Here is a 15,512-nt window from a genome sequence, read left to right on the forward strand (position 1 = left end):
CGTCTCACGCTTGAGGTATTCGGCCAATCACAACACACTGGATAGCTGGCCAATCACAGCACACCTCGCTTTTTCAGACCAATGAGCTTTGTAAAAATGTACGCGTTTCAGAAAGGCGGGGCATAGAGGAGAAACAATAATGTACAGTATATGGAAAATAATGTGTTTTTTGAACCTTAAACCACATAAACACATTTCATTACACCAAATACACAAAATAAGGTTCTTTTTAGCAGCATCATATGACCCCTTTAATGCATGGACATTAGAATTGTATTTATTTATTTAATAAGAATGTTCCCAAGTGCAGTTATTATTATATATTTTATATATTTATTATATATTTTCTTAAGGATTAAATTGTATTCTTTGTTTTTTGTCTGATTGTATACTAGCCTATTCATCACAAACATGTGCTAAGTCTGCAAATATGCTAAATTGTAGAATTCATTTATTGAGGTAATCCTAACAAGGTTACATATGATATTTTTAAAGTGATAGTTCACCTAAAAAATGAAGTCTTTTCACTTTCACCCCTGAAAACTAATAGTAATTATACAGTATATATATATATATATATATATATATATAATTAATCATTAATCAAAATAATGTGAATTTTATTCATATAAAATATAGCTCTTGGTCTTTGTCTACAGAAAATTCAGTGCAGTAAATCTACTAGTAATCGTGTGAATAATGGACAAGACCATGAACTAGATCTTGCAGCGGCCTGTTTTATAGTTCACAAACAAGTGAGACAAATTAAATAAACCCCTCTCTTTGCCTCCTCTTTTTCAGAACCAGTTCTTCATCAGCTGCTCAGATCAGAAGAATGTACTCAATACCATTGGAGATGCTATTGTCAAACGGATCCTACGGGCTCACAGGTTTGTTACCTCTTTAAAAAATTATACAAGTTTATTGAAATACAATGTACTCTGCAGTGCCTTTGTGTTTTTTAGCATGAAGTGTAAGCTTTATTTGAATTGTAATAGTGAGGGGAAGAAGTACAGGGTGTTTGTTGTAATTCCTCTGCTGCCCGGCTTTGAGGGTGACATCAGCCAGGGAGGAGGAAATGCCATTCAGGCTATACTGCACTTCACCTACAGGTACACACACACACACACCAGCCCAGCCAAACATCTACATCAATACACACACTCGCACAACCCAAAACACTTGTTCATGTTTTGCTAACAGAACTTTTTCTGTGTGTAGAACGATTAATCGAGGAGAACAATCCATTCTCTCGAGATTAAAGGAGCAAAGTAAGTATCTGACAGAAACATATTTAGCTGTCTGTAATTCTGCCACTCTGGTACATTTTTTTTGGATCCTGTCTCGTTCTCCATCTGCCACTTTCACTTCTCACGTCTTATAAAAGTGGCTCTAAATGATTTAGTTTATGTGTTGTTGTTTTTTCAGCCATGCATTATAACATTCTACCCATTAACCAATCACACAGATGGTGTGTCATGTATTGTGTTTAATGAGTGTCTCATCTCCCCATCAGTGCAGGACGAATGGACACAGTATATTTCTCTGTGTGGTCTGCGCACACACTCTGAGCTCGGCCAGTCCCCTGTAACAGAGCTCATCTACGTCCATAGCAAAGCCCTCATCGCTGATGACCGTTGCTACATCATAGGTGAGATGTTTGCCTTCACATTAATAGAGTAAGACACAATTGACTGTGTCTGTGACCCAGGAAACTTTCAAACCTGTTTTATGTGCATTACCAATCGAAAGATTTGTAAAAATAAATATGTATTTTTATTTAGCAAGGCTGCATTAAATTGATCCAAAGTCAGTGACAGTAAAGTAGTTTATAATGTTACAAAAGATTTCTATTGCAAAAAAAAAATAAAAATAAATCATGGTTTCCACAAAAGTATTAAAGGGGTCATATGATGCTTTTTTAAAGATCATTATTTTGTGTATTTGGTGTAACAGAATATGTTGACATGCTTTAAAGGGGTCATATGATGCGATTTCAATTTTTCCTTTCTCTTTGGAGTGTTACAAGCTCTTGGTGCATAAAGAAGATCTGTAAAGTTGCAAAGGCTAAAGTCTCAAAATCAAAGAGATATTCTTTATAAAAAGCGGAGTCCAGCCCGCCTCAGCTCACTCTATCCCGGCCTCAGCACACGCCAAGCCGGGGCTTCCCCTCACGGTAGGCCGCTGTGTTTTTCGTTGCCACTGATGATTCAAACGCGAGTTTTGGGCAGTAGAGTAGCACTTGTTTTTTGTCATTTCTCTGAATGCACAATCAGCTTGTAACACTCCAAAGAGAAAGGAAAACTTGAAATCGCATAATACGACCCCTTTAAGCAGCTTTTAGAATAGTAACAATAATAAGGGTTTCTTAAACATCAAATCAGCATATTAGAATGATTTCTGAAGGATCATTTGACACTGAAGACTGCAAAGTAAATACAATTGGGGTATTGTTACCCTGGGTTATGATTTGGGAATAACTGACCCAAGATATTTACTATTTGCATGATGAAGATGAACTCCAAAGTCCACCTGCTGGTGAATATTGGAATATTGTTCGGTAACACTTTACTTGAAGGGGTGTGCATAAGACTGACATGACACCTTCATAATCATGACATGACACATGTCATGAATATGAAGGTTTTATGCATGTTTATGACAACTGTCATTAAGTGTCATTCGCTCAGTTATGAGATTTTTAATGCAAATATGACATTATTTGACCTAACCCTACCCTTACCCCTAACCATAGCCCATAACAAAGACATCTCAAACAATGTCATCTTTGCATTAAAAATGACATAACTGAGCGAATGACACTTAATGACAGTTGTCATAAACATGCATAAAAACCTTCATATTCATGACATGTGTCATGTCATGATTATGTAGGTGTCATGTCATGATTATGAAGGTGTCATGTCAGTCTCCCACTAACCCCAAACTTTAAAGTATAACCTATTGTTCAAATCCAAAATTCTTCATAATGTTCTTCAGGGTCAGCCAACATCAATGACAGGAGCATGCTAGGCAGTCGTGACAGTGAGCTGGCAGTGCTGGTGGAGGATGAGGAAAGAGTTCCCTCAGTCATGAACGGAGAAGAGTACCAGGCTGGACCACTAGCACTCGCCTTACGAAAGGAGTGCTTCAGGTGTGTATACTTTGTGTCCAAGGCAGCTACAGAGATGTATTCAGAGTTGTCAAGCTTTCTGTGAAGGAGTCAAAAAGAGTCCCAACCACCACCTAAAATAAACAGTGTTAAATAAACACACTTAGGAAATTCCCATCAGGATTTTTATGATCATGGAAAATCTGGAAATATGAGGGAATTTTGAAATAAGCCTGGAAAAGGCAAGGACATTTGAATAGTGAATGAAAATTTCTTTAGACATGCGTTGCATGGAGGCTCAGAAAGCTGGATCCTCCTGCATTTCCAGCACTGACTCTACAGCGCCACGGCATGAGTTTTCAGTCTGAATCCAATGTGATAAGATAACAAGGCTGTGTACCAAAAATAATGGCAAGATAACACATCATTCTGTTGAGCTGTCCTCACAAACTGCATGCAGGAACAAATATACATGGTGCAACCAGTTGTTCTGCTCAATATTTTTGTGGAAGCCATGTTTTGTTTTTTTCCAGGATACTTTTATAAATAGACAGTTCATACATGCAAAGTCAAAAGAACATTATTTAAAATAAACTCTTTTGTAACATTATCAGTATCATTTTTACTGTTTCTTTTGATAACTTTAATGCGTTCTTGCTAATTGAAAGGTATTTTTAAAAAAACTCCCACTAACCCCAAACTTTTGTATGGTAGTATAGTTCAATTCACAGCAAATTACTCTTATAAGATAGTTATTTTAATAAATCGTTCAAGACGAATCAAAAACTCACAATTTATTTATGTGAATCAGTAGGAAGTAAGGCTTTTATGAGAACTTAAAGCATTTAATTTAAGATATGCTACTTTATGTGCAATCACAGCCAGAGAGAAGTACCATATCATTAATTGTCAAGAGCCAATCACTTTAGCTCTTTTTGCATTTCTCTCCACCAAATGCCTTTAACATAGCTGTATAACGTGAGAGTGGTTCTGTAACTGTAGCCAGGATAGATTTGTGTTTGTGCAGTGAAACTTCTCCCCTGTCTGTGTAGGAGTGTGTGAGTGAAAGAGAGAGGTATGCGCGTGTGTGAGCAGAGCAATTTGTGTTGGCACGCTGCGTTCCATACTGCCAGCTACCAGAACATCTTTTGGTTGCCAAGGGAAACAATGAGATGCTTCTAATGATGCGTGTGTCTGCAGGACCTTTCACTGCTGGCCTTGGGATGTGACCTCAAGTGATTCTGTTAATGTTCGTCTCTGGTTCCTGTGATTTGATTGAATTATTCTACACTAATCTCCCCGTGTAATAGTTTTCACAGTTCACATTTTTTTGCTTTATGAGACTTTCTATAGAAAGGGCACCCCAAGGGTGCACTGTATCAGTCTAAATGATTTTTTGAGGGGTATTTTTTCTTCCAGATGTACGAAGTGTTATTAAATTAGTTCTCGATATGATATGGTTAAAGTTTGAAATAAGATAATGGTGACAGAGATTGTGCAGCAAAGCTGTTTTAGAAGAGCTGTTGGCCGTTCATCCTGAAATGCACAAATGTTGTAATAAACTAAATCCCAGAACTAAACGGCTCATAAACAGTCTGACCAATGAGGGAGGGGACATTGCTCACATGTGATATTTATCAACATGCTTTGGTCCATCTAAGTGTTGCATTGTGAAACTGAACCAAGCCACTCAGAAAATGCAACATTGTAACAGTTTTACCAAGCAAATTAACTGTTGGTCTGAAAATCCTTAAGAGATGGTTCCCCCAAAAATTAAAATTCTGTCATTAATTACTCACCCTCATGTCGTTGAGGGTGAGTAAACCCATAAGACCTTCGTTCATCTTAGGAACACAAATAATTTTTTTTTTATGAAATCCAAGAGCTTTCTGCAGCAATGCAACCAAAATGTTCAAGGCCCAGAAAGTTAGTATGGACACTGTTAAATTAGTCCATGAATAAAGTCTTTATTTTTGTTTTCTTTTCACACAAGAAGTATTCTTGTAGCTTTATAATATTAAGGTTGGACCACTGATGTCACATGGACTATTTTAAAGGGTTAGTTCACCCCAAAATGAAAATTCAAATCATGTCGTTCCAAACCAACCCGTAAGACCTTCGTTCATCTTCGTAACACAAATTAAGATTTTTTGATGAAATGTAAAAGCTCTCAGACCCTGCATAGACAGCAACTATTCCTTTAATATTGTCTTGGACAATAAAGAGTAAAATGGCAAGAACCACTTCTCTAAATACTGTGTTACTAAACTGCACCTGTATAAATTATACATTTATTATTTACTTCTTTTCCTCAGCGTACTTCTCGGAGCAAAATCTGACCCAAATCTGAACATTGATGATCCAGTCTGTGATAATTTCTTCAACGATGTTTGGAACAAAATCGCCCAAACAAATGCCATCATCTATGAGAAGGTGAGGGACAGAGCATGTGTTCTGGATTTATTCCACACTCCCACTGTGCCATTTTATGTACTTGATGTCTTTAACTAAAGGTTTTCATTTAAAGTCCCTGTACATGATTTGAACTGATACAAAAGCACTCAATGCGGGACTAAACTATGGCAAAACCTGCAATTACTGTAATTTGCAGGTTGTGCGGTAGTCCTGCTGTAAAGCCTTCAAGACAATAGCACCACTCCCATACACTTCTGTGCTATCATTACCCATATATTTACATTCACAACTCTAATCCCAGAGATCCCAGTGGGTGCATGTACTAGTTATGAATATCCAAAATGTTTTTGTTCTAAAAGCTTGGATTGTAATATTAGGCCAGTGTTGTACTGCAGTATCTTTTCTTCACTGTGCAGGTTTTCCGATGTCTTCCACTGGACTCCATCCGCAACTTGCGTGAGCTGCAGGAACACGTGAATGCTGAAAACCTCAGTCTTACCTACCCGGAGAAAGCCAAAGAAGAACTACAGGCCATCCAGGGCATTCTGGTCCATTTCCCGCTGCACTTCCTGTGCGAGGAGTACCTTCTCCCACCTCTTAAAAGCAAAGAACGAATGGTTCCTATGGAGGTGTGGACATAGCAGGGAAGAGTATCCAGTGAAGTGTGCCAGTGGGATTTCAGAGCTTAAAATATCACACATCTGCTAACTAAGCTGGAAGCTATGGAGGTTTACTGCCACACATTTTGTCCAATTTGGTTTGGACTAAAGTAATGGTAGTAAATGAATGATTAGCTCTGAACACTAACCCAAATTAGTGTAGAAACACAAAATGATCTTGCATAAGAAGATAGACATGCCTATACCAGGAGAATCACATAGTGTAGTTGCTAATTATATGAAGATACAATGAAATGACATCAGTCTTCTCCCCAAATGCCCATTACGACCACGAATGCCATGATCTGAGTATTTAAAATGGCAGAGGATTTAAAGTGCTGCATATCAGATGAGGAAAGAAGAGCGAATAAGGCGAAAGAGAGAGAGTATTTTTGATGAACAGAACGTACATTTATTGTTGTGAATGTGTGTGGGTGGATGGTGCTGCTTTACCTTCTTTTCCCTCTCTTTATTTCTTTCTTGTGTGCACTACACCTCTCAATGCAGTGGCAGCAAATCTGTCAGAACATTTGTGGTTGTTATGGTGACGGGTATAAAGAGCTGACTTGGTCTTGGCTGCTGAGAGAGAGAGATAGAGAGAACGAAAGAAAGAAGCAGGAAGAAACATGGATAACTGTGTGTGTGTGCCCGTCAGGGCGGGGGGTATGCCGGCATACTTTGTCAGAGAAATTATGTAATGCTTTTTTAAACAGGTAGAGGGGGAGTGTTACGGAGCAGGGATCAGGTGGGGCTTCAAACATGGTGAGATATTCAGGGGGAGTCTCAGCTCAACATTTATCACCCCCCCCCCTAATCTCCATGGCAACCAGGAGAAATTATTGTTATGTAATAATGTCAGCGGCCCAGAAGATTCCACTTTTGGTTTTTTGGAGGGGGTGTTGACACAAGTAGAGAGCACAGTAGAGGCTAAATAAGCAATGCTAATTTTGTCAGTGCCCCACTTTGTAAACAATCACTAATCTGCCTGTGTAATGTTGTAGAATGTTATAGGTGACTTCACCTGCACTTGAAGAGAATGTTTTAGGGTTTGACCACTGGAGACACGGCCGTTAATATACTGTAACATTCCAATCACATCAAGCAATCACCTTTATGAAGTGACAATTCTGATCTTTTTAAATCTCTATACCTGTCAATGCATATTATTGTATCTGCTTTTGCACATTTTTATACTTTTCATGTACATACAATTGCTTTTATTTAGAAAGCATACAGAACTCACTTTCTAATACATGACTCTTGGCTAACACTATGTGTTTTCACAACTTTTGGACGTCTGTATAGGCTTTACTTAGGGTAGATGCCAAATTGAATTTTCTTCAGATGAAAATTATGCTGTGAACAGTCTTTACAACGGCATGCACTCTTTTAAAACTAACTCACTATTTTAAAAAAAAAAGCTGTTTTATGGAGTTTTTGTCTATCGATTTTTATTAAATTTTTTTGTCAGCTGAACAAATTGCTTGATAAACAACAGTACAATCATTTGAACACACTGTACATCTTTCCGTCACAGCCTTGTTTTCATTCCTGTCAGAAATTAAATATGGTGCTACCCTGACTAAGGTTTATAAGTGATTTTTTTTCCCCCCTAAATGTACAACATTATTTTTGGATTAATAACTATAAATGACATATCACAGTTGTTTGTAAACCAGTGAGCAATCAATTAATTTCTTCCTCCATCTGTTCTCCATTTGAATAAATGTATTAATTCACATAAGATGCTTTGTCTTGTGTGTGTTTGTGTGTACAGGTTTATCCTCCATTGTGGGGACCTAATGTCAACAGGGATGGGGGGAAAAAAACATTAAAAATACTACATGATGTTCATCTAGAAATGTAAAAGTGCAAAAAAAAAAAGTTTTCTCAGTAGGTTTGGGTTTGTGGATAGAAAATATATTTTGGTTAGTACAAAAACAATGTAAGTCTGTGGCATGTCCCTACAAAGACAGCTGTACAAAGTGTGTGTGAGGTTTTGCCTACATAGTGAGGACTAGCCAACAATGATAAATTATTTATACAGCACCTTTCTTAAACTCAAGGTCACTGTACAGAGCGAACAACAAAAATGTGAACACGAGATCAATCAGAAAAGGAAATAAATAAATTAAGTGAAAACAAAATTTAAGGGAGACTATTATAGAAGCCAACTATATTAAAAGAAAAACAAATCAGTAACGATAATGAAACCCACTTAAAGGGATAGTTAAGGGAGGAAATATTTTAAGAAAATTCAGTCATCGCATAAACTACTCACCCTCATGTCCTTCCAAACCTGAAGTTTTTCCCCTGCTGAACGCAAAACAAGATACTTTGAGAGAAATGCTGGTAACCAAACCGTTTTGCTGACCATTGACTTCTAATACGGACGAAAACACAACCAAAATAGGGTTTTTTTTGGTGTTTTTTTTTATTTTACATATTTCTACAGTAGAAAGGCCGTAATGAAGGTCAGAAAATGATTACAGAATGTTAACTTTTGGGGTGAAATATAAACATACTAAATTATATCTTAACTTAGTGCTAAAAAGGGTTAGACTTAGGTAAGGTGAACGGTAAGTAATTAAAGAAATTACTATAAAAGGTCAACTTACTATAAAGACAATAGAAGTCAACAAAGTAAATTATAGGGGGAAAAAATGTGATGTTGCAATAGTTAGGGAGGTTTTACCCCGGTACAACCTGTCTCCATTGTAACTAGATTATTAAGGTAGTTTGTCCCTGTTGCAGCACCGTAGCACTTCAACACTCCAGGAAGACGGGAGAGAGGAGTGCAGGGGAGGGAGGAAGAAAAAAAACAGAAAGTGGCTGGAAAACAGTATTCTTGCAGAGGAGGGCCGTCACATCCCGACCACAGACAGCAGAAGTAGGAATAGGATCATACCAAGACAGGAGAGAGAAGTTCAATCTGACACATCAAAACATACAACATTACAAGCAAAAGGAAAAAAGTTGATTTCCGAGGCGACTCGTTAGGGAATATCTGAATAATAATAAATATTATGTATGCATCGTGACCAGTCGCTGCCATAAAGGGTCCGGGCTGAAAACAAGGAACTGTTTATGGTTTTCCGTTCTTCCCCCTCTCTTTCTCTCCAACAAATCGGCGGAGGTTTTGCGCACAACCGGGAGGTGCCGCTGACTGACGGCAGGAGGGGATGAAAGTTTGCCAGGCGGGCGGAATATTATTCGACGTAAACGCTTCTTGTTTTTGACACCAGGACTGCGCATTCCAATCCTGTACACATTGCAGAGACTTTTTGAAACTGTGGACATTCACTGAGCCGAGCAGTGACATCGAAATCCACACAGAAATCCTGTTTAAGGCGTGTGCGTGGGTTGCGCCGTAACATGACGGCAGAGACAGATTGACGCGGATATCACGAGCGCCGCTGATTAGGAGCTCGGCTTCTGACTTGCCGCGAAGTTCTGCCTCTTGAATGACCTATTTTGTTATTTATACGGCTCGTGTATATATTAATCTACGGTTTGTGACAGAGGTAGGCTTGTCTTAATTTACGCAGTGCTGCCAAAATGAGTGTAGAGACGGAGCGCTGTGTGGCAGATCTGACTCAAGCTCATGTAAATGTTGCCATGCAATCTTCAGGATTATAGGCTCAACCTTAGCCTTTATCATCGATAAATGCTCGCTAGGCATTTATCGGTGTTCTACGGTTAACGTTCGCCTGAAGAACCGGATCACTTGGCCTTAAAGAACCTTTTGTTCTCCGGTAAAGAAGAAACAAACATTTTATGGTCAGAAATCCTGCAGCTGTTGTCGGTTAAACGGGTTGCGGCGGGGACGAGCCAAATGTTTCTCCAGGGAGCTCACAAGTTTTTCTGAACTGTCCCTTGAAAGAAACATTGTGATAAAAATAATAGCGCAGTCGTAGCTGCACTTTTGGAGTACCTATTTTGAATTTTCCTTCGGAAATCTTGTAAAAATGTCAGAAAACGCACCTACGCGGAGTCTGGATGACATCGACCTGGCCGCCCTGCGGGTGAGTTACTGTTCACCTGCCTGCACCTGCCAGAGGCCTTCACACCCAAACAAATCATAACAGCCTGATCGGTGCCATTATTATGGGTTATGAGGGATAGTGTAAACACATCAGCGAGCTTTTAAGTAATAATCTTAAAGGTTTACTAGCTCGTGATTGATTATGTTCTGTGAGCAGTTTAATCTTGGGCCTGTATTGTGTTATCTAATAATCCAGGCCTGAAGTGTTTCTGTATTTCTGTATGTGTGTATATGTAAGTCTAGCTTTCTCTCTCTCACGCACAGTTGTGGTTTGGGAGGGCCTACCTTGCAAATAAGTGTTGACACTGAATAGGCTTGCTCTGTAATCTTAGAATAGCTCTCTTGTTATATGGGGAATACCCTGCAAAACATTAGTGTAGCTTTCCATTTAGGCCATCTCTCTTTTTGTGTTTACATACAATACAAATGTGATACAATGATTCAGTGGACTGTTAGTTTTTATGGCTTCTAATTTTATTTCTTGGACAAAACCCTCAACATTCCCTGCAGGCCAGATGCTGGAAAGTCTTGGTTAATGGATATATCAGATATTTTTACAGCAACGATTGAGTCGGTTTTGGGAAGGGAGAAAATTAGTTGCCCAGTTAGTATGCAGAAGTGGGCAGATTATCATCTTGACATTAATCCAGACTTCATGGCAAGAAGATGATAATCCTTTACCAAAGTCTGTTTTAGCAGGAAACCTGCCTAGTATGTTTTAGCAACAATTCATCTCTTACCTCATACACCACCGTTCAAAGGTTTAGGGACAGAGAGATTTTTTCAAATGTTTTTAAAGTCTCACTAAGGATGGATTTATTTTAGGGATGCACCGATATGAAAATTTTGGCCGATACCGATATGGTGGCCGATATATCGTGCATCCCTAATTTATTTGATTAAAAAAAAAGTACAAACAGTAATATATTAAAACTAATTTTTATTACATAATAAAATAGTGTGTTTGTGGAGACCATGATCAATTTTTTTGTAGGATTCTGTAATTAATAGAAAGTTAAAAAAGAACAGCATTTATTTTAAATCAAATTATTATAAATCTTTACTGTGTCACATTGGATCAATTTAATGCATCTCGTAATAAAAAGTATGAATTTCTTTCTTTAAAAAAAAATAAATAAATCATACTGACCCAAAACCTTTGAACAATAACATGTATATATAAACCTCAGAATACATAGCATATGTTGTATACCAGAATAGTCCCTGCATAGTTCATGTGCGAGCAGAAGGCTAATCTAGTCATCTAGCTTAGTGGCATGTTAGCAGGTGGCTAATCCAGTGTCTTTGGGCTAATTACGCTCACTAATGAGGTGAATTCCTGCATATAGATAAGGAAACTTATCTGCCATTCACAAAGATCAAAACATTCACTAAATGTCTGGTGTTAAATTGCTATTTATGAAAATTATATTTAGTTTTATATTTTCAGTTTTCATTTTAATTTTGTATTAATTTTATGTGGTTTTGTTATTTTTATTCATTTTTTTTAAACAATGCTATTTAGGTTTAAATTATTTTAATTTCTGTTTTAGTTTGATTTCTTTCCAGTTAGTAGTTTACCTTAAACTTATGGCACTTATGACCTGTCATTTAGCCTCAATCGAAATCGTCTTCCTTTCAAATGACAGATTTCTGTCTGATGATGCATGCCAGACTTCAGTCATTTAGTTAGTTGCCACGGCAACATTTCCAATTTTTCATCTAATATTTATATTTTACTTTCCAGTTTTATTTCAATGAACAAAAGCATTTCTGCTAGTTTTAGTAAATTATAATAACCCTGGTAGTTTAACTGTGGCTTAGGAATACCAAGGTATGCATCATTCCTAAACAACTGATTTGAGCCTTGTGGACTTGAAGTAAATAGTAAAGGACCCAATTCATCCCTCTTTTGACACTTAAGCAGTTAAGTGTGTTAGTGGGGTTGTGAATAAGCCATAAACGTTAGAGCTCTGGCCGTAACTTTGTGTGTTGGTACAGTGAGTTCCTGGGCACGGCTCTCCAGGGTGTGATGCATCTGATATTGCCCTTGGAGAGAGAGAAAGAGCACGATGATTCACTTGAGCTCATTGTTTGATAGCTGTCCTATATAACACCCACACACCACGTCTCTCACACACTGTCATGTACACATTTAGACTATCGCAAGAGGTCGGCTCTCTAGCCAGAATTGCACACAAACGAGGTGGTTTGTAGTTTCGTTGTATTGTTTTTGAACTTGAGAACAACCTGCTCTCCAGCTCACCTGTGGTCATCTCAGTTTCCGTTCTTGTAAGGATCACTTTTAAATAACATTAGACTTGCCAGATCATCAAACTTGGCATAGAAGTAGGTGAAGTTATTTGCTAGTGCCTGAATTTTGTAAAATCATCTTTAAATGCCTCTATTACATAATCATAACAGCAGCCATTTGATGGTTGGGTTGCTTATGTAAATGAGACATAAATGCTAATCATAACAGAAACCAAAATATTAAATAGTAATGATCTAAGCTATTGGGTAAACACAAAGCAACGAATATGCATGGCTAGAAAAATCTGACAAATTTAACAGAAGCTTGTCATTGGCTGATGAATATACTGTAAAACCAGCTGTCGAATAAAGCAGCTGAAGAACACTTGTGCATAAAGCCAGATGTTTGCTGTACACTGGCAAGGAGCAAATCTTTCTTAATGTTTATTGGTGTCTGCATTCATGAGGTTGCAGGTTAATGATGTAACTTGATATAGTAATGCTTACATTTTAATAACCGTATACTGGATCTGATGGGCATTACTTTAGTGCCTAATGGCTTTATCCCTGGTCAGATAGCTGCATGATGTTCAGAATATTTCCTCAACTGTTTCCTCATTTTCCAATCTTAAGTTGGTTTACGAGGGTATTTTATGTAGCAGATACAGATAGTAAGTAGTCTAGCTGTGGTAGCTTAGTTGCACATCCATGAAGGCACACTAATACAGTTGCATAATCAAATAATGATGTTGGATGCTTTTTTTATCATACATGACATACATTGTAACGTTGTCATGATGAGCAATGTATGGTAATAATGCAAGCATAATTTCCTGTTCTTTGAAAAGAGTAATCCTTAAAACACATTGAAGAGAATGATCATGTCATACAAACATATATAAATGAATAAGATTGATATGAGCACACCTTGCCAAAAATGCCAGTCACTTTACTATTTTGCAGTTACAGTTTGTATTCAAATGGGTTTTGTAGACTAATTTGATTTGACATTTCTTTGTTTCATATGGGTTTTTCAGTGAACACTGGCATATATTGGCATATATTTTCCATTGCTATGCTGCAGTGTATGTTCTGTCCTATCACTCATCACACTTTTACGGACATACCCCGACTCATATTTATCTTGTATTTTTCATTTTAAATTCTCTCGTTTCACAATCTTTGAAAAGCCAGAGGCCACCTCTTCACCAACCTTCCTTCCCACTGTCATTCCTTTCTCAATTTGTCCTCCTTTATTCTCCAGGGAAAGCCTTATCTGTTTATCATCTTATTCATTAGCTCATTTATTCATTTCACTGCTTATGTGTCATCTCTCTTTCTCCCTGAGACAGATGCTCTCTAGAGTATAGACTAATTGCCTTTGATGATCTTTGTAAACTCATGTTGAATATTATAAGGGCACTAAATATATATATATATATATATATATATCTTGGATATGACATGTTATTTTGTTTTATAAACTGTCTTGTTTTTTAATCCTGTTTGTTTGTTCTCATTTCCATTTGGCCTCTTATTGATGTTTCACATAAGAGCGTGTTGCTCGCTTACAGCTCGCCACTCCAGATCTCTTTGAGAGAGAGAAAGAGAGGAAGACATAAAAACAGAGATGAAGAGAGTGAGAGAGAAAAAGATTGCAGTCGTTGGAGGCAGATGAGAGCGAGATGATTATGGTGTGTATATGTGTGTGAGAGCTAGGAAGAACATTAGCCTTGTCCACCCACAGAGCTGTACCAAGGCAATATTGAATCACACTCTGTGTGTGTGTGTGTGTGTGTGTGTGTATGTGTATGTGTATGTATGTGCTGCGCTGGCTGTTTTTAACCCTCTACTCATTCTAGTTTTTGGCTGCGCGCCCCAGCTGAAGCCGCACATAAGAGGTACATAAAGCTGCTAGAGAGTTTCATAATGGTTCTTAATACACGACAATACCACATAAATTCCATTTTTAAACCCTGGGGTTTGTTAAAACATGACACTTTGTCTTGTTCTCAATGGCTGAGCAGGTAATGGTTCTGTCATTGCCATCCTGAGCCAGCAGGGAGCCATTTGTGTAAGAGAGAAAAATAATCTCCAAAATAAGCTTGATTGAAGACATGAAATATTTCCTTTCTTGATCGTTGTGCACTTCAAATGATGTCGTTTCCATATTTTTCACTGAGAAAGAAGAGAGAGTGAAGTTCTTACTGATAAAACCCAGTGCAAATACACAAACTCTTTATTTCATGTCTTGCAGCATTCTGAAATGTCCGACCACAGTTTATTAATTCTCAAGCATTACCACAAGGGGAAATATAACTAATATTAGCATAATGTATTTTGTATTCATTTTTTTCAGCTCTAAAAAGTCTAGGTTATATTTTATCTTTGACCTTGGAATTTTTATTAATTTCATCGCTCATACCCGACCCCTTTCTTTCAGTGGACTTCAAGCTCTTGTTCAAATCACTGTCCTACATTTTTTTATTTTTCAGTAATCCTTTTCACTTGGATGTGTGTCACAATAGGAAATGAAATGATCTGTCACTACTTCATCACGACTTGATTGAATGATACTGATTCCTCTTAAAGGGGTCATATGATGCTATCTTAAAGATCATTATTTTGTGTATTTGGTGTAACAGAATATGTTGACATGCTTTAATGTTCAAAAAACACATTATTTTTCAAATACTGTACATTATTGTAGGTCCTCTATGTCCCGCCTCTCTCAAACATGTCGTTTTCAACAAAGCCCCCTCCTTTGACAAGCACAGTCTGCTCTGATTGGCCAGCTGAACCAGTGCATTGTGAGTGGCGGAACACCACAAGCACGAGTCGGAAATGTAACGCTCCTTACCATAATCGCGAGCTTAAGCTTTCAAAGTAAATATCAAGATAGTTAATAATGTCGTTAGTTTTAGCATCAGTTCAAGCCCGACAACAGAGTCGCGTGACAGACACAGTGATGATGCAGTACACAAGCCGCGGTTAAGACAGCTGACGTGCTATGATTTCTGACAGACAG

General features: G+C 37.7%; 2 protein-coding genes across 2 annotated transcripts in view; both read left to right on the forward strand.

Annotated features, from left to right (window-relative positions):
• Positions 1 to 7,595, forward strand: part of LOC107599219 (phospholipase D2-like) — a 21,829-nt gene extending 14,234 nt beyond the window's left edge. Inside the window, exons 14-20 of the mRNA XM_016290753.1 lie at positions 761 to 890; positions 999 to 1,112; positions 1,222 to 1,271; positions 1,517 to 1,651; positions 3,001 to 3,154; positions 5,428 to 5,545; positions 5,944 to 7,595. Of these exons, the coding sequence (XP_016146239.1) occupies positions 761 to 890; positions 999 to 1,112; positions 1,222 to 1,271; positions 1,517 to 1,651; positions 3,001 to 3,154; positions 5,428 to 5,545; positions 5,944 to 6,168 (926 nt within the window). The 3' untranslated portion in view covers positions 6,169 to 7,595. The remainder of the gene's footprint in view (positions 1 to 760; positions 891 to 998; positions 1,113 to 1,221; positions 1,272 to 1,516; positions 1,652 to 3,000; positions 3,155 to 5,427; positions 5,546 to 5,943) is intronic.
• A 1,161-nt stretch (positions 7,596 to 8,756) lies between these two features.
• Positions 8,757 to 15,512, forward strand: part of LOC107599220 (misshapen-like kinase 1) — a 50,260-nt gene continuing 43,504 nt past the window's right edge. Inside the window, exon 1 of the mRNA XM_016290754.1 lies at positions 8,757 to 10,211. Coding sequence (XP_016146240.1) covers positions 10,155 to 10,211 — 57 coding nt within the window. The 5' untranslated portion in view covers positions 8,757 to 10,154. The remainder of the gene's footprint in view (positions 10,212 to 15,512) is intronic.

This window comes from Sinocyclocheilus grahami, unplaced genomic scaffold (genome assembly GCF_001515645.1).
Source record: "Sinocyclocheilus grahami isolate Dianchi unplaced genomic scaffold, SAMN03320097.WGS_v1.1 scaffold262.1, whole genome shotgun sequence".
Lineage (NCBI taxonomy): Eukaryota > Metazoa > Chordata > Actinopteri > Cypriniformes > Cyprinidae > Sinocyclocheilus > Sinocyclocheilus grahami.